Source organism: Lepidochelys kempii, chromosome 21 (assembly GCF_965140265.1).
Source record: "Lepidochelys kempii isolate rLepKem1 chromosome 21, rLepKem1.hap2, whole genome shotgun sequence".
NCBI classification, from domain to species: domain Eukaryota; kingdom Metazoa; phylum Chordata; order Testudines; family Cheloniidae; genus Lepidochelys; species Lepidochelys kempii.
In genome coordinates, this window is record NC_133276.1 from 9,908,911 (window position 1) to 9,928,009 (window position 19,099).

Here is a 19,099-nt window from a genome sequence, read left to right on the forward strand (position 1 = left end):
CCTTTCTTTTTAAGTGAAAGCTGAGAGTCTTGTATTATCCCATGACTCCAGGAGCTGGTGCCTGAAGAAAACATCCGGGGCTCACAAGCCTTATGACGGTAGCCCGGGAGTTGACCACGGCTGAATGCACTTCTGACGTCATTTACAACTCCAGCAGCACAATCGTCCTCTTTGCGGTGCAGCATTGGTTTACAGACATTGCATTGGTTCAGTACAATGCCCACCCGATCCCACGTCCTCTCCTCCAAAGCCTAGTGTAGTCCCTGGGAGTCTTCTTCGTGGATTCCATGGACTTCGTGTCAGGCTCCCAGTTCATAGGATCTGCCTGTAACCCACGTCCTGGCAGAGGTTACTGGACAGAGCTACGTGTGACCAATTCCCAATAAACTCAACTGCTGGAGGGTTGTTCTCCTCAAACCTGCTGCTGAGTAGCTGGGTGAGAATGGGGAGAGGGCCAGGCAGAATCAGGGTGGCAGACGGAACTTTATTACTATTAATTTAGGCCCCCATTGTGCCAGGTGCTGTACTGATCTCTGATGCACCTGAGAGCTTCTGTTGCAATAGCTTTAAAAGACATCTGAGAGAATTAAACAGGAAGTAGCCATTTCCCTGACCCAGACTTCCAGCAAATAGGGAAGGGGGAGGGAGAGGTCACTTGAAGGAGGTGTTGGTAAAGACTTGGGTAAGATTCTGACTGCTGAGACACACGGGTGTCAATCCAGAGTGGCTTCTGGATTGATACCAATGTGACTGAGATCGGCTTCCTGGCTTTCTCTCTTTTTAATCACCTCTCTGGTCTCCGCTTGCCCATGCCGCCTATTTCAAGGACGCCGTGGCATTTTCCTCTCTTTGGGGGTCTCCTGGCTCCCCATGAGTTAGAGCAGAGTCCAAATTCCTCGGGATGGAGCAATCGAAAGGCATTTTCCCCACAGCCAGAGCGCTGTTGGTGAAGAGCAGTTCAAACGCGGGGGAAGAGGGAAGTTCTCTGCAAACCGAATATCCAGCTTGCTTGGAGACACCGGGGAATGTCTGTGCATAAGCGCAGGCCCAAGCCCTGCTCGGTGCGTTCAGTTTGTACCCAGGAGCTCGGATATGAATGCTGCCAGTGGTTTTCCGGCTCATGGCTATTTCAGAGGTGGGCTGGGGGTGTCTGAGCTCGGGGAAGTGAGCTGTAAGGCTTGAGCTGTGCTTGCGGAGTTGGTGGGTGGTGCTAACCTGGGTTGCCCCGAAAGGCAGAGCTCTGGGAAGCTTTCCCTCCTTGTATTCTACCTGCCAACATTAAATTGGGCTGCACTGCTCCGTGGCATAATCCCCTTGATTGCAGTGGGGTTACTGCAGAGAGGGGGCTGGCCCATGGTCGTGTACTGAGGACAGAATTTAGCGGGGGTGGGAACGGAGTCTCTTTATGCCCAGACCAAGTTCAGCTCGGGCAATGGCAGCCGAAGCTTCATTCTGCAGCCCCCTCGAGGTGTCTCCATGCTGAGCTGGAGCAGCAGCCTCAAGGGGAGGAGAGAGGAGCGTAGTCTGTGTGGCTCAGTGCAGTCCTCTGCCTGGGCAAGCCAGTTAGTGTCTGATTGGAACCAGAAACCTCTGAGTCCCTGGATGCCATTGTCAATCCTCTGAGGTGTCGTGTCCTGCTGCAGGCTCGTGGCAAAACCACTTGTGAGATTACTTTGGTGCAACCAGGTGGCACGATCCCGCGAGGAAGGGTGGTGGTGTGGTTAAGGCATTGGCCCAGGACTCACGAGATCCTGTTCGGTTCCCAGCTCTGCCACAAATGCCTGGGTAATGCTGGGTAAATTGTTTAGTCTCTCTCTGCCTCTGTTCCCGCTCTGTGCATGAGGGCTGATGATGGCCCATTGGTTGATCTCGGATCCCTTGGAGTCTGCATCCCATCTGCCTTCCTCCAGCCACTCCACGATTTGTCCGAGGGCTGAATTCAGCCCCATTGTCTTTAGCAGCCTGCGGCAGGCAGGGGCCTCTGATATCTCTGCAAACATCTGCTCCGTTTGCAGTGGCAATCAAAAAAGCTAACAGTGTCAAGAACTGTTGGGAAAGGGATAGATAAGACAGAGAATATCATAATGCCTCTTTATAGATCCATGGTATACTCACACCCTGAACCCTGCATGCAGATCTGGTTGCCCCATCGCAAAAAAAGATATATTAGAATTGAAAAAGGTGTACAGAGAAGGGCAACAAAAATGATTAGAGGTACGGGACGGCTTCCATATGAGAAGAGATTTAAAAAGACTGGGACTTTTCAGCTTGGAAGAGACAACTAAGGGGGGGGATGAGAGAGGTCCACACAATCATTAATGGGGTGGAGAAAGTGAATAAAGAAGCGTTATTTACTCCCACACACAACACAAGAACAAGGGGTCACCCAATGAAATTAATAGACAGGTTTAAAACAAATGCTAGGAAGTGCTTCTTCACACAATGCACAGTCAACCTGTGGAACTCCTTGCCAGGGGATGTTGTGAAGGCCAAAACTATAACAGGGCTAAAAATAGAACTAGATATGTTCATGGAGGATAGGTCCATCGATGACAATTAAGGAGGATGGGCAGAGATGCAACCCCATACTCTGAGCATCTCTAGCCTCTCTTTGCCAGAAGCTAGGTGTGGACAACGGGGTGGATCACTCAATGATTGCCCTGTTCTGTTCATTATCTGTATAGCACCTGGCATTGGCCACTGTCACAAGACAGGATACTGGGCTAGATGGACCATTCGTCTGACCCAGTATGGCCGTTCTTATGTTCCCCTTTGGCAGACAAGTGCTTACCAGAGCATGCAGTTTCCCTCAGCATATCTCTCCTAAATGGCCGGGCTGGAAAGATGAAGTAGAATAGCAGGTACGGCTTGCCTCACTGGAGGAGCTTGTTCCCCAGTTATGCCTGGTCCTTGCAGGGCCTGGGGGAGATCCTGACGCCTACAAGGTGGTATGTGTGGATAGGATGAGGCAAGTGGAGCAGCAGTTGAGTAACACTCGGATGAGAGGTGGGCAAAACAGGGTGCGGCTTTGCTTTTGCAAGCCCTCGTCTGTCAAGTTATTTTGTTTGGCAGAACAAAATCTGGGCATGTTTTGGATCAGGTATCATGGGGAGGGAGGTCTGGCTTTGGTCTGTTTGGTGAAGTGAAGTCCTACACTCAACATGATGGCATTTCTCTGTCTGTCTGGAGCAAAATAACTTCTGAGCACCATATCCAATCAATGCCAAAATGTCAGGGAAAGTTCTAGGCATCAAAGGGCAGAACCCTGTGGATTTTCTTGAAAATCAGAAAAGCCCAAAAGAAGGAAATAGGGGGAACATGGAGCCCCGGGCATTTGGTTAGCAGACCTATCATCTTTAATGAGGTCTGTAATTGTCTATAGATCAAAGCATCAGCTGATGTTATCCATTAATAGCTTCCTGCATAATACCCTCATTTCATCTCTGCCCATTATCTAAATGGAGTTTTAAATATTGACATCCTGAATGACTGATCTCCCAGCCAGAAAGAAAAGACTTATTTCAACACTTTAGAAATTATACAAGTTTAACTACTTATGTTTTTACATATGCCCCTAAAACTGAGGGGACACACCCAGAGCCCCCAGTGTGAGGGGAGAATGGGGGACATGCAGAGACCTGGGCATGAGGGAGGTGGTATTGGGGTCCCTGAAATAGAGAGGGATGGAAGGGGGGCATGACACACAGCGACCTGATGAAGAAAATGGAAGGATGAGAGGCCCTGTTGAGTTCAGTGAGCTTAGCTGACAGAAGCACCGAAGTGTGTGATTCCCTAGTTCTTAGTAGCAACTATTCATCCACAACAGCACAGGTCCTGGAACTGGGGCGGCTGCCGCACCCCCTGGCTTGAAGTGGTTTCCATTATGTACAGGGTTTACAGTTTGGTTCAATGGCTCTCAGGACCCTCACTATAAAAATTGTTCCAGCCCCACTGCATAACAGTATTGCCATTGCATGCTTTTTCCCAGTAATAATATCAGATCATTCGCTTAGAAATAAGATGAGCGGTGGCTCTTGGAGGACCCACCGAAAGCATGAAGAAAAGGGGGCTGTAACACTTAGAGTTGCAAGGCCCAAGGAGCATGGAGTTGCACATTTAATAAGACAGGACGCTTGCCTACCAAGTTATGTGATCCTGAATTCTCATATCAGGGCGGAATAATTACATACAAAGGGCCAGAGCAGTGCAGGCTAAAACAAGGGGATGGTTGAACTGGTTTGGAGAAGATGAGAACTGAGCTCAAAACTCCCTTCAAAACAGTTCACTTAACTGGATGTGTTTTACAGAGAGGCCCAGGGCAAAGCCCTGGATCCAAACAGTCCCAAACTTTTGGGAAAGCTCCAGTCTGGAGCTCATCTTTGTGTCTCATGCTATCCCTCTTGTACAGTTGGTTCATTTTTTTTTTTTTTTTTTTTTTTGTCCACCGAGTTATGCTGGGGTTAGAAGCAGAAGCTCCAAAATACTGCCGGGAATCCTAGGTGTTCCAGGAGGCAGGATGGCTGTTTACTCAGCCACCTATTTCGGTGCCATACTTGGCAACAGAGTATCTCCAAGCTAAGTACAGGATTCCCCTTCAGTAGCACCTTCAGGATTTATATGTGAGATTTTGCCGCCTGGATTGGTAAATAAGGTGCAGAGGCGTTCTAGTGGGGGCATTCTCAATAGAGAACATCAGAAGCTTTGCCAGCAATGCATATCTGCAGTGGTTCATCCTAGGGGACTGAGAGATGGGCAAGCGTGCAGCCCATAACGCTGGATGGTGAAAACCCCAGGAGGTTATACAGGGTGGAGGATCCTGACCAGTAGAAGTTGATTGAGGACCTAACTGCTATGGTGATAGGTATTTATGGAGTCCAGATATCTAGGTCGACAACACAGGAAGTCGTCTTGTGGGTCCAGCATTGTGTAACGTTAGCGACGTTTAGACCTGAAACGTGTGATAATAGCACAGCTTCTTTGGCAGCTCTGTGGTTTGTGGCGAGGCCGCTGAGCGCGCTGAAGTATGGGCTGTAATGTCGTTGTCTCTGAAATGTTGTTTGCTTGCTTGTTTTCCAGGCTGGTGGATGATCGGTGTGTGGTGGAGCCGGCAGCTGGCGATCTGGATAATCCACCCAAGAAGTTCCGGGGTAAGAGGCCACGTGGTGCCTGGGGAGCAGCTACTGTTGTGTTCCTTATGAAGCCTGCTACTGGGGCACGCTACCTTCTGCTTCAGAATGTGGGCCCCAGCTTGCACTCTTCTATTATAGCAGTCGTATGGGCGTCAGTATCTCAAACCTGCCCCATCTCCTCTGTGTTAACTGGTGCCAGTCGTGGCAGCCTGAGCAGAGAGGCCAAGGACTGAATGGCCTGTAGATCCTTAGCCCCTCTCTGCGTTAGGGTGGAATGCCATTTGTGCACCATTGTGGGGGAAGCTTGCCCTGCTGCCACACATGCTTTGGATTGACAGAGTTGTCAGTCTCCAGGGCTGTCAAGCTGGGAAATAATCATCCTGCACCATTGTAGCCTTTCTGGCTTCTTAGACTCTCAGACTTTAAGGCCAGAAGGGACCATCGTGATTGTCTAGTCTGATCTCCCACACATCACAGACCTCAGAACCTCGCCTGCCCATTCGTAATAGACCTCTGGCTGAGTTACTGAAGTCCTCAAATCATGATTTAAACGAAAGCCTTCAAATAACAGAGAATCTGCCATTTATAGTAGTTTAAACCTGCAAGTGATCCGTGCCGCATGCTGTAGAGGAAGGCAAAACCCCCCCAGGGTCTCTGCCAGTCTGACCCGGGAGAAAATTCCTTCCTGACTCCAAATATGGTGATCAGTTGGAGCCTGAGCCTGTGGGCAAGACCTACCAGGCAGATACATGAGAAAAAGAATTCTCTGTAGTAACTCAGAGCCCTCCCCATCTGGTGTCCCATCACCGGCCATTGGAGATATTTGCTGCTAGCGGTCACAGGTCGGCTACATGCCATCATAGGCAGCGTCATCGTGCCATCCCCTCCATAAAAGTATCAAGCTCAGTCTTAAAGCCAGTTAGGCTTTTTGCCCTGCTGCTCCCCTTGGAAGGTTGTTCCAGAATGTCACTGCTCTGATTGTTAGAAACCTTCCGCTAATTTCAAGCCTGAACTTGTTGATGGCCAGTTTGTATCCATTTGTTCTTGTGTCCACATTGGAGCTTAACTTAAATAACTCCTCTCCCTCCCTGGTATTTATCCCTCTGATGTATTTATAGAAAGCAATCATATCTCCCCTCAGACTTCTAAACAAGCCAAGCTCTTTGCATTTCATCTCGGAAGGTAGGTTTTCCATTCCTCAGATCATCCTGGTGGCCCTTCTCTGCACCTCTTCCAGTTTGAATTCATCTTTCTTAACCATGGGAGGCCAGAATATTGTTCTTGATTCCTCCAGTGGCCACTGGCTTTATGACTTGGAGAAACTGACTCTCACAGTGCCTGGGCTTCGCTGTGAACGAGAAGGAGAATTCATACCCCTCCCCAGATCTGGTTGCTTAAAGGCGAGAGATGATGGTTTTTGTTTCTACTACAATAGCACCAACCCCGAGGTCAGGGCTCCATTGTGCAAGGTGAGAGACAGTCTCCGCCTAAAGAGCTTGAAAGCTTGGAATCTGAATAGACCGGACAGATGACGGAATGATTATTAGCCCTGTGGGGAAGCGAGGCCGGCGGAGTCTGAGGCAGAGCGAGCAATTGAATCCAGTCTCTTGAGTACCACTCCAGTGCCTTCACCACAGTCTATCCTTCCTCTCTGAAGGTCGACCTGATATTCTGAGGCATGTTCCTTGCTGTGCCTGAGTTAGTGTATCCTGGCTGCTGGTGGAGCAAAAACCTTGGGAGTGGGAAGGGATGTGTGACTGGGAGGGATGCAGAGACGGCAACAAGCATCTGGGCTGTGGCAGGGTTTTTGGCTCTAGGAACTAACTGTGCCAGAGGCCTAGTGCTTGCTTTGCTTCGCTGCACCTCCCAGGCAGAGATTAAGCTGCTCTTTGATGAGGCAGGCAGGATTTAGGGAGATGCATTAAATCCCCATCCATCCTCGGCTGTCATGCTCCAGCTGCCCCACCCCATCCTGGTGCGAGCCTCCGTCGTTATTTCCCATTCTCAGCGAGACACAGCTGCTGCAGAGTTCCCTTGTTGAGCTGGCTTTCTGGAGTCCTGATCCAAATGGAAAAGGCGATGAATCTAGTGAGGGGCAGGGCGGCTCCTGGCTTGTGGAAATGGGCTAGTGAAGCCAGAACTTTCCTCTCTCTTTCCTGCACACCTTCCATTTCTAGCCCTTCCGTGTCCAATCTGGTGAGGCCCACTGAGCACCCTCAGCTGCCAGCTCCTCTCAGGCTTGGGACTTGGGTCAAGAGTCAGGTCTCTTACCCAGTTCTTCCAGCCCCTGAGCCTGTGTGCTGAGGAGAGCAATGGACTCTCTCTCTTCCTCTTCACTCCTTTGGGTCACGGCTCCGCTGCTCTCTCTGGTGTAAGGAGAGGTGACAAGGCGAGTGAGCAGGGATTCTCCGCCCCTGGGATCTGCGACTCTCTCCTCGGACCTGGCCTTCAAGGCACCACATGCTCAGCCATATTGCTCTTGAAGGAATTCGGCTTTCCGGGGCTGCCTTCCCTCTCACACAGAAGCAGACACTATTCCTTGTCTTGTAGGGTAGTTCCTAGGGGCCCCAGTCATGGCCCAGGACCCCTTTGTGCTCGGTGCTGTACAGACACGGAACAAAAATGAGAGGCCCTGCCCCCAAAAGCTTCCAATCTAGGAACCAAGCAAGAGATGACAAGTAGATGCAGACGGACCGACGGAGGAAGCACAAGGAGCAGCGAAGGCAGAGGTCACAGCACCCCCATTGCCAAGCTGATTGGAGGCACTGCAGCAGAGAAGAGGGGTTTGAAGGAGGACAGCCAGGAGGTCTTGCAGATGCTCGCGTTGGGCTTGGAAGATGTGGTCCCGTTACGACCTGTATGTACAGTGCCTAGTGCAGCGGGGCCTCGATTTGGTGGAGAACTCCAGGTGCGACCGCAGTATAAATGTTAAATAATAATTAACGGCACGACACTCAAACATCACCAGTTTATCCAGACTGCCCCTAACTGGAGCTGAAGGTAGCTGTACTCTCTCAGGGGCTGAACTTCTGCCGCACCACGGAACCTGAGACCTTGCTAACAGGTAGAGAACTGGAAGAATCCTTCCACCAACTCCGCCTCAAAGAATTCTTTCACAACAGTGCCGACGCCACTCACAATTGCCACATCCCCACTGGTAATCACGAGAAAAAAGAATTGTCTGACTTGACGCCACAGAGCGGATGAAACCAGTCTTGTTCATTACACTGATTGACTGCTTAGGAAAAAAAAAAGTGAAGTCCTTAACAAACATCGCATCCGGCATAGTCTCTCCACTGCCGAGAGGCCAGCTATACAGGCCCTGAAATCTAACCACCAGATAACGATCAACCCAGCAGACAAAGGGGGCACCATCATAGTCCTCCACTGTAATAACTACATAAACGAGGCCTACTGACAACTCTCTGACACCACTTACTGTAAAGAATTCAAAGACAACCCCACACCACAATCTACCCAGGAATTTAAGGATGTCATCAAATCCTTCCCCAAACAACTCCAAGACCTACCAACTCATTCCCCATTAAACCACCCCCGGGACCTTCTACGTGCTTCCCAAGATACAGGGGAACCCAGGCAGATCCAACATAGCTGGCCACGGCACTTACTGAAGAAATATCGGGACTCCTAGAAACCATCCTCAAACCACTCAGTGCACAAAGGGCCAGCTTCCTCCACAGCACAACAGACTTCTTCCACAAACTCCACAACATTAACAACCTCCCACGGATGTCACTTCCCTATCCACCAACGTCCCCCACAATGACAGCATAGCTCCCTGCCCCAAATATTTACAAGACAATGGACAACCCTCAGATATCCACCCCAAACACATCACCACACTCATCCATTTCACCCTCACCCATAACAGTTTTACCTTTAACAGCAAACACGTTGTCCAAACCACAGGAACAACGTACTAGGACGGCTCCCCAGTATGCCAACATTTTCATGGGCCACCTTGAAGAAGAATTTCTTGACAAATGCACCACCAAACCAATGATATACCTGAGAGACACCAGTGATATTTTCATCTTCTGGACAGACGACTTAAACGCCCTCCTAGATTTCCACCACAACTTTAACAACCACCATCCATTTATTAAACTCTCTCTGGAACACTCCCACGCTAGCATCAACTTCCTCGACACCATGATCAGTGTCAGCAATGGAACCCTCCAGACAACAATATGCAAGAGACCCTGGACCAGCACACCTACCTTCCCAGATCCAGTAACTGCCCCAAGCACATGAAGAAAGCCGTTATCTACAGCCAGGCACTCAGAGACCACAGAACATGCTCCAAAGAGAAAGTCTGGGATATGCATCTTAACACACTTAAAACCGTCTTCGCCAAACAAGGACACTCTGCCAGAAAAGTAGATCACATCATGGAATGGGCCACCCAAATACCCTGAGAGAACCTGCTTCAATACAGAAATAAACCCCCCTCTGACTGCACACCCCTCGTTGTCACTTACCACCGCACACTGGAACCCATATGGATTATCATCAAATGACTACAGCTCAAACTTGATGGGGACCCCATCCTGAAAAAAATCTTTCCTGAACCCCCTCTTCTGGCCTTCAAAAAAGAAACCCTCCCCCCAACCTCTCTAAGCTCATTATCTGAAGCAAGCTCCCCACAGACCAGGACACACCAACTCAAAGCGGCACCAGACCCTACCAGAGCAACAGGTGCAAAACCTGCAAACATATCTCCACTGATACAATGATCAATGCCCACCACTATGTGGGTGAAACCAAACCATCAATACGCTCTTGAATGAACTCCAACAGGAAAGACAAAAACACCGTATTACCTGTGGGTGAAAACTTTTCACAAAGTGATCACTCTATATCTGACCTCTCAGTCATCCTCAAAGGAAACCTGCACGACACTTTCAAAAGACGAGCCTGGGAGCTTAAATTCGTAACTTTGCTAGACACTGAAAATCAAGGTCTGAATGAAGACACAGGATTTAGGGCTTATTACAACAACCCACTAACCCCCTCTTTTTGTCCTGTGACTGCAGGGGTGTTAACCGGCCACTTCACCTTGAAGGGACCTTTAGAATAGAATATGTGCTAACTACTTTTACACTTAACTATCTGTTGGATCTTGTATTTAGCTGTGACGCTCTCCGAACCTTTCCCAGACCTGAAGAAGAGCTCTGTGTAGCTCAAAAGTTTGTCTCTTTCACCATCAGAAGTTGGTCCAATAAAAGCTATTACCTCACCCACCTTGTCTCTCTAATATGCTGGGACCGACATGGCTACAACACCACTACCTATTAATGATAATTAATGCAAACATTTCTCATTTTGCCCATGTCTGGGGAAATTGTGCACCCCCTGCTAACCCCTGAGGCTGCCAGAGGGCAGTACTGGGATGGCTCAAAAACCGAACCAAATGCATGTGAGAAAGGTATAAACATGCCTCCCCCATAATACACCTCCTTGGGCATTATTAGTGTTTATGGCATGCACCTAGGGCGCTTGGTGCTGTGCAAAATATAAAGGAAGCAGCAGTCCCTACTCCAAGGAGCTTCTGTTTTAATTTGATTAGATGGTGTAGTCAAGATGCAGAATACACCAGGCACTCTTTCCACAGCATGGTGTACACTGCAAGCAATGCAGATATGGAGCAATACCACAGTGTCCCAGCAGGAGAAAAAATTTCCCCAGCTGCAGGTTATATTCTTGATGATGATTGTCATTGTTATTTGCGTCTCTTATCCTTGCTACGGTAACTTCCAGGGCTGTTTCTCACACCCTGCTGTGTGCCTAATCTTCTTTCAAATCTTAGCTGTTTGCTTTAATAGTATCTTATAGCAGTGAGTTCCACAGCTATCATTACATGTTGCTGTAGGAGTTTCTACTTGTATCCAGTTGAAATAGAAAGCGATTGGCATTGCTTTCTGCTGCAGGGCAGCTGCCATTTTGTGTGTTTGGGTTGATTGAGCGTGATCTGGGACACACACATTCACTTTCTCTCTCTCTCTCTCTCTCTCTTTCTCTGTGTTCTCACATGCAGGTTTTACTCTGGTCCTTACTTAGTTTCCCTTGCTTGGACCCAGAGTAAAAGTGAGCAGTTATGCTTTTGGCATGGAAAGATGTGTAATGGGGACAAAAGCTCCTCCTCCTCCCCCCTCCTCCCACCCCCCCAAAAAATCTTGTGTCCTGTGACTTTGGTGAGCTTTCAAGGTGGAATAGACTTTGCAAGTGTGTGGTTCTGCTTTGCCATCCTGGGGTGGCATGCATTTGACACTCAGAGCAAAAGCCTGCAAGCTTTTTGCAGCCCCAGGGCACCATCCTGCTCTCCTGATGCCAGTGGTACTCTTGTCTTTGACTTGGATGGGAGCAGCCTAAGATGATCATGGTGAAACCTGTGCAAGCAGTTAAGGAGTCATGGTTCCTTGTCCTAACAGCCAGGAGAATCTCACTCCGTAGAGATGGGCGTGGATCAAAACCCTGGATCCAAACTCCTCCAGACTTTGAAGGTTCAGTTCTGGCCCAGCCCTTTTCTACTCCACAGCGAATCAGACTGTAGTGTTCAGCCCCTTGTTATAATGGTTAGGAAAGTAGCAGTCCCTTTTGATCTGTTGTAAATACATTTCACTGTGAAGGAGGAGGGGGAAAAAACCAAACAATGATCCTGATTGTGTGTTACTCCATTGTCACTCTTGGGCCAGGGACAAAGGGGGGCTTAAGGTGACTTTAAGCCCTCTTTGCTTTCTCTGCCTTCTGTGGCTGTGCAGGGCCCTACCTGGTGTAAGTTAGAATAACCTCAGGGCTGCTCTAACTCAGTGATTCTGAACCAGTGGTGCATGTACCCGTGGGGGTACACAGAGGCCTTCCAGGGGGGACATCAACTCATCCCAGGCATTTGCCTAGTTTTACAACAGGCTACATAAAAAGCACTTACAAAGTCAGTACAAACTAAAATTTCCTACAATGACTTGTTTATACGGCTCTATATACTATACGCTGAAATGTCAGTGCAATATTTATATTCCAATCGATTTATTGTATAATTATATGGTAAACATGAGAAAGTCAGCCATGTTTCAGGACTAGTGGGTGTGACACTTTTGTATTCTTAGGTCTGATTTTGTAAGCAAATAGTTTTGAAGTGAGGTGAAAGTTGGGGGTACGCAAGACAAATCAGACTCCTGCAAGGGTACAGTAGCCTGGAAAGGCTGAGAACCGCTGCTCTAAATGATGCCCTGCTTCCCATATGGGCCCCAGGAAGCGGCAAGTAGCCATAAAGCAGTGCATTCCGGCCATGCACTGATCCAAGCCCTGTATTGGGATGCAGTGCTGGCATAGAGCCCTTACACCACATGGGGATTCTCGGGGAGGTGCTTCTGCCCCTTTTAAGACTCCTTGCTGCTGCCAGAGTGGCCTAAAGGGGCTGTCATGCAAGTGAGAATCCGGCCGATGGTTTGAAAAATATCGTGGGAGTCTCTCCCTCCAGCTGCCCCGAGGCTAGAAAGGCAGAGTTCAGCTGTGTAGTGTCTGGGCTGGCCAGGGCAACACATCCTTCTGAGTCCTGTTTGCTTGCTTTTTTGTGGTTCCCCCCTCCCCTCCCCCCCGAGGCTCCTGTCAGAGGCACAGCCCCACGTTGAGACATGTTGGGACAAAGCAAACCAGGCGTTTAACTCCTCCACGGTGTTGGGCAGATGACAGTGTGTCTGTGTGTGTGTGTGTGTTTTTTTTTTAATGGACTTTTGTGTGGGGTGTAACAGACAGCGTAATTGCTGCGTGTGAGTATATGGAACAAGGACATGTGGGGCATGATTCTGCCCGGTGCTGGGTGCCGCCTGTCAGGTGCTATGCACACTCAGCATCCTGCAGGGGCTCAGCACCTCGCTGGATTGGCAAGGCCTGAAAAATTTCAGCAATGTATTCGCTCCTGTGCTCAACCTTTGGACTGGAAGATTCTGGTTCCTGCTCCGCAGGGGGTTTCTCCAGGTGTTTAAATTCAGTTCAGTTTAACCCCTGCCATGATCTACTTGAGAGCATGTGTGAGCTGCCCTGGGTTTGCTCTAAGGAGTGCAGTGGAGGGCAGTGGTGAAACTAACATAATGTTGGCTAAGAGCTTCCCCCAGCCTGCCACCATTAACTCTTCGCTCCCAGTGGGTTGGTGGGTGGAACAGTGGTTAGATCACAGGGCTGGGAGTCAAACACTAGACTTCAAATCCTGCCTTTGCTACAGGCTTTCTGGTTTCTGCATGATAGTGCGCAAGTCACTGTATCTCTCTGCTTTGGCGTCCCTGTCTGCAAAATGGGGATAATACTAAGATGGGCATGAGCTGCCATGTTCAGGAGAGCTGGGTGGGAAATAGTTTTCCTGGCCTGGGAATATTTTCAAGAGTTTTGCCCATCTCAAATCGGGATGGAAAGTTGAAATCTCAAATAGTCACAAACCGAAAAACTTGTTTGTTTGTTCTGGGTCAATCAAAATGTTTGTTCCTATTTTGACCTCTTTTTTTTTTTCTTTTTAAAAGTTTTTTTAGTCTAATTAGGTTTAATTTCAAAACATAAACCTGTTTTCCACTGGAAAATTGGATTTTTTTTGACTGCTTGGGAAGTACTGACAGTTTGGCGAATAGTTTTGGTCTCGGTAAATTGGCATTTTTTGACACAAAACCATTTTGCAGAAATGTTCTCGGCCAGGTCTAATGCTCAGCTCTTGATTGCAAATCCCCTGAGGTTGAGGAGCAGTTTGGATCCAGGGCTTTGATTTGGATCCATCTCTTAATAGCCGTACTGTCTCGGTGCCTACCTCATCAGGCTCCTTTGCAACCTCATTAACGAGGTAATGAAAGTGCTCTGAAATCCTTGGATAGAAGCCGGTGCGGGCTAACAGAGTCTTTCTCTCAGTAACCCTGTTATAACCACCACATTGTGGGGGAATGTAGGATACCATCAATATAACTCCAGGTCCGTGTAGGAGGTGGCAACACAGCCCTTTGATCTGGACTCAGAGATTCCCTGGCCATCTCCCCTAGAGTGGTATTTGGGGCCAGTCTTAAACCCAGTAGCCATCATGAGGGCAGGATAGAGCCACCCTGGAGTCCCATTCTAGTGGTACAGCATCACAAGGGCTCCTTGGCATGGGATATGCCATAAGCAAACAGACCTGTGAAATGAGACCTGAAACCTGGCTTCCTTCCAGAGGCACAGAGAACTGTGCCCTGTGCCTGTTCGTTTGTCGCTCCCAGGTAAATCAATACATGCTCACCAGCAACTCAGGACGGGAGCCAAGGATGGAAAATGATTTTTTTTCTTCTGTCTGAAGTTTCTGGACTGCTATTTCAGGAGCAACAAGGAAGATTGAGGCCTGTGATCTCTTCCTCCTCCAGCCCCTTCTGATCCAGATCAAAAATGCAGTCTCTGAGGCTATTTTCCAGGGGTATGACCTTGCTTTTTCAATTCACAAATCACGAATAGGGTGTCTGGATCATTGCATGGTCCCTTCCCTCACAAAAACACCTCTCAACACTGAACAGCATAGCGGAGTGGGGAGGCTGTAATGGAACGATCACACCTCTCTTGGGATCTATCTATCTAATGTTGTCAGATAATTCACACATTTGGGGAGCGAGGGTCAGACCCCTTGAACTTTGGCTCCCGAAACACAGGCCTTTACCCAATGAACTTAAAGACATTTTCATAGCTACTGGTACCAATAGTAAGTCTATTATCCTCTCTATGAGTATTCACTAGAGAGCAATATTGCACTTACACTAAGCCAGTGCGTTACATGACTTTGTCACACTTTGACAACTGCTAAAGGAGTAAAAAACTCCCACAGCTTCTGTGTCTGGGTGTCCTTCCTGCATGGTATACCCAGCCAGAGAGAGATGATGCACTTTGAAGCTGCATTTCATGGACCGAATGCTCAGTCACTCAGTATCCTGTGGGATTTCCTGGTGAATTCAGAGAACAGTTGACTTGATCGTCTTAACTGTGTTTTTTCTGGTTTTACTGCCAGTTTCTCTTGTACTTTATTCCAAATACAACAGAGGGAAAGAACCCAATTGTTTAGAACATTTCACATATGGTCTTCGTTAAGGGGCCGCACCTCTAAATCTTTGGGCTGGATTCTGCTGTCGGTTTCACCAGGGTAAATTCTGCGTGACTCCACATAATAGAAAGGAGTTAAGCTAGATTGCACTGCTGTAAACGACATCACAATCTCGTCTTTGGTGTTTGACTTGGCTCAGCATGTGTGCAGACCATGTTTTTGGCACAGTCAGAAGAGGTAATAACTGTGTGCAGATAGGTACGTATGTGCACAGTGACCTGTTTGAGGCAAGTGTCAAAGTTTTAGGGAAACCGAACCTGTGTTCCCCCTCCATGGTCCACCAAGGGCACCAGCTTAAAGGTTTCATCTCCCACCTGTCACCTCTCTTAGGTAGAGACCTGTGTCTCCCTCCCTCCTGACCGTGGTTGTTCCAGGCTGCGCAGTTCCCTGCCTATTCTGTGATATCCCTAGCAAGCCAGACTGGCTAAAAGGCCCTGCATCTGCACTTTGCTTTCCCAGTGCATTGCCTACAGTTATAAGTTACCACACAGCTCTTGCTAAGCAAGCACATTTATTCTTAAGGTGAAAGCATCACAGAAAAAACGTATTAAAAACAATGAAAGAAGCTGCATACATGCTAATAAGCTTAGCAGAGGTCACCCCAGTTCCAACCTTAGGCTCCAGTCGGTGTCAGTCCTTCAAACCCCACAACTGAGTTTTCCCCATGGTTATGGATTCATAACTGTCTCAGAATCAGTACCAGAACCAGGTGGGGCAGTTCAGCCATTTCTTTATACAGTTTGGGTCTTTACCTGGTTCTGGAGACAAGATCAATCAGCAGACAATGACCCTGTTCTCAGGGTGTCCCTTCCAAAGGCAGGTTTTGGGTATAACCAGAGTAGGGGAATTTGCATTCACCTCCCCTGAGGTATTCCCCAGGAAATCCACTTAACAGTTATTGTCCCAAAAGTCCATTCTTGTCTTGCACACTTTCAATATAGTCCTTTGAACTCTCAGGCCTCACATTACATCTCCACCCTAGAGAGGTTACCTACAATCCTAGCCCATGTTAATACAGAAACTTTGCATTTAATTCAATATACCCCAAAGAGAGTTAAACTTAATTCAGTAAGGTCTCCCCAAGGAAATTGCCATATCTGTCACAGCATGTACCTGGACTATCCCTGCAGAACACCCAGGTTGAAAATCTTACCAGTTTGTGTAGTAATTTCTGTTGAGAGCAAATAGATCTGAAAGTCGGGGAGCAGGTTAAACCACTGAGTCATCTCGCCAGTGACTCTCAACCTTTCCAGAGGACTGTCTCCTTTTTGGGAGTCTGATTTGTCTTGCGTATCCCCATGTTTCACCTCATTTAACATCTACTTTCTTAGAAATTTTGGACATGAAAATACAAAAGTGACACAGCCACTAGTACTGAAAAATTGCTGACTTTCTTATTTTTACCACATCATTGTAAAATAAATCAGTTGGAATATAAATATTGTACTTCCATTGCAGTGTGTAGTATACAGAGCAGTATAAACAAGTCACTGCCCGTATGAAATTTTAATTTGAACTGGCTTCGCTAGTGCTTTTTATGTAGCCTGTTGTAAAACTAGGCAAATCTGTAAATGAGTTGACGTACCCCTGGAAGACCTCTGTGTACCTCCAGGGCTACGCATAGCCCTGGTTGAGGACCTCTCCTCTATACTTACCAGATTTGAAGCTGAGATACAATATATACAATAGATACAATACACCAGATACTCAGCTGGTGTAAATTGCCACCGTCCCACTGGCTTTCACCAGCTGAGGGTGTGGCCTCCGGAAATGGAATGGAGTGCCCTTAACTCCTTGCAAGATCAGGGTCTTCGCTCAGCAGTCCTGAAATGGGGACAGTGTCCCTACAGGCTTTGAACGTGACTAGCCTTATTCCCACACTGCCCAGCCACAGACGCAGGTTCCTATAGGGGATATGCCACTGACTGACCTGAGCATGTCCCTAGAGCGATACACTGTAACCCTTTGGCCTTCTGTCATTCTAGACTGTCTCTTCAAAGTATGTCCCATGAACCGCTACTCTGCCCAGAAGCAGTACTGGAAGGCCAAGCAAACCAAGCAGGACAAGGACAAGATTGCTGATCTGGTACTGCTGCAGAAACTCCAGGTGAGGCGAGCTCGGCCAGTGAGTGCCGGTGAAATTCCAGGCCACAATCCTTGCAGTGGGTGGCCGAACCATTGAGAGAACCTTAGTGACGGCAGATCCACTTAATGCAGTCCATGGCTGGCAGGGGCTGCCCTTGAAATATAGCAGTGCTCTCTGAGATGCATAAGGTTGCCCCCACTCTATTAGGATCTAAGCAACCTGGGAAATACTGCAAATAGGACTGATCCAAAGCCCACAGAAGTCAGACTGCTTTTCACTTTGGATAAGGCCCGCACTAACTGTTGCCAGTTGTCTTAAATGACTGTGTACATTTGTAAGGAGGATTAAAAGATTTTTTTAAGACCAGAAGGGACCATTAGATCATCTAGTCTGACCTCCTGTGTAACGCAGGCCAGAGAATTTCACCCAGTTACCCCTGTATTGAACCCAATACCTTGCGTTTCACTAAAGTGCATCTTCCAGAAAGGCATCCACTCTTGATTTGAAGGCATCAAGAGATGATCGCTATATTCTGCCCCATCTGTGCTGATAACATTACCTCGTGTACAGGCACCCTCTCTTTTCCTGCGTGGGTTAGAGAACAACTTCTAATATCAACAGATATGCTTGCCGTTAATGGAAGCAAATTTGCAACTGAATATAGTCAGAGCACTGGCAGACTGTGTGTGTGTGTGTCATGTCCTCTGTTAAATGTTTCTGATTTGAGTCCTGATCTCATTTAGTACCAAAGAACTTACACAACTTCGTGCTCCGCCCCTTCTGCCCTCTCAGCATAACGTGTGTGTACACCATATTAAAATCTACACCTATATTTGTAAGCCAGTAGGTATCCCTGGACTAGGAAGGAGTTTTATGCAATGTACTACCCACACTGGCTCCAGGTTGAAGCCCCTTGTAGATCCCAGGACAGAGCTGGCATTCAAGGTTGTATTTATCCAAGTCCCCAGCTAGGTTTAAACCATCTTTCAACCAGAGGAAATAATTTCCTGAAATAGTAGCAGCCCAGAAATAAAGAGCGGAAATCCAGGCCTGGCGTTCTGTCTGCAGTGGTCTGAAATGTGCTAAGTTTAGTTGCCAGATGTAGGGGCCTTTTGTGTCTCTTTTTGTGGAGGTTTTTGAGGAATTTAATATTTATAAGCGTCTCACTTTGCTAGTCGCAACGAGAGACGTGAGGCGCAGACAGGTGCTATGCACGATTTCCCTTCTGCAGCTGTGCGGATGCTCCCCGCATCCTGCCCTGCAGCTCCCTGCTATTCCAGTCCCACTATCTGCCTCCCCACAGCAGCTGCTGCTCAGTGAAGACTTGTCACCTCCCTACGGATAGCCCCCAAGAAGCGGCTGTCAGGGCTCGCTCACACTTAAAACACTCCAGCAGCACAGCTACGCCTCTGCAGCGCTTGAGTGTAGACCCTACCACCCCGTCGGCGTAGCTAATCTTCCTCCCCGAGGGGCAGTAGCTAGGTTGATGGAAGAATTCTTCCAGCAATTTAGCGCTACCTACACAGGGATTTAGGTCTGTTTAACCACGCTGCTCGGGGTGGGGGTGGATTTTTCACACCCCTGACCAACATTGTTAAATGGACCTCATTGTCTAGCGTTGACCAGGCTTCAGTCTCACTTGGTGGTTTTGTGACAAGGACAAATAGTTTGTAAGAAACCCGCTGGGAGCATCGAACTCCTTTCCCGCCTGGGAGCTCTGTCCATTTGAGACACACTGGAGCCAGACCCCCAGATCTGAACAGCCTG

At 48.2% G+C, this 19,099-nt stretch overlaps 1 protein-coding gene across 3 annotated transcripts in view; it reads left to right on the plus strand.

Annotated features, from left to right (window-relative positions):
* Positions 1 to 19,099, plus strand: part of ITPR3 (inositol 1,4,5-trisphosphate receptor type 3) — an 81,545-nt gene that overhangs the window by 11,575 nt on the left and 50,871 nt on the right. For all 3 annotated transcript variants that reach the window (XR_012155855.1, XM_073320289.1, XM_073320290.1), the window contains exons 2-3: positions 5,077 to 5,147; positions 17,232 to 17,353. Coding sequence is in view for 2 of the 3 variants with exons in the window: in XM_073320289.1 (XP_073176390.1) it covers positions 5,077 to 5,147; positions 17,232 to 17,353 (193 nt within the window). In the remaining variant the exon portion in view is untranslated. The remainder of the gene's footprint in view (positions 1 to 5,076; positions 5,148 to 17,231; positions 17,354 to 19,099) is intronic.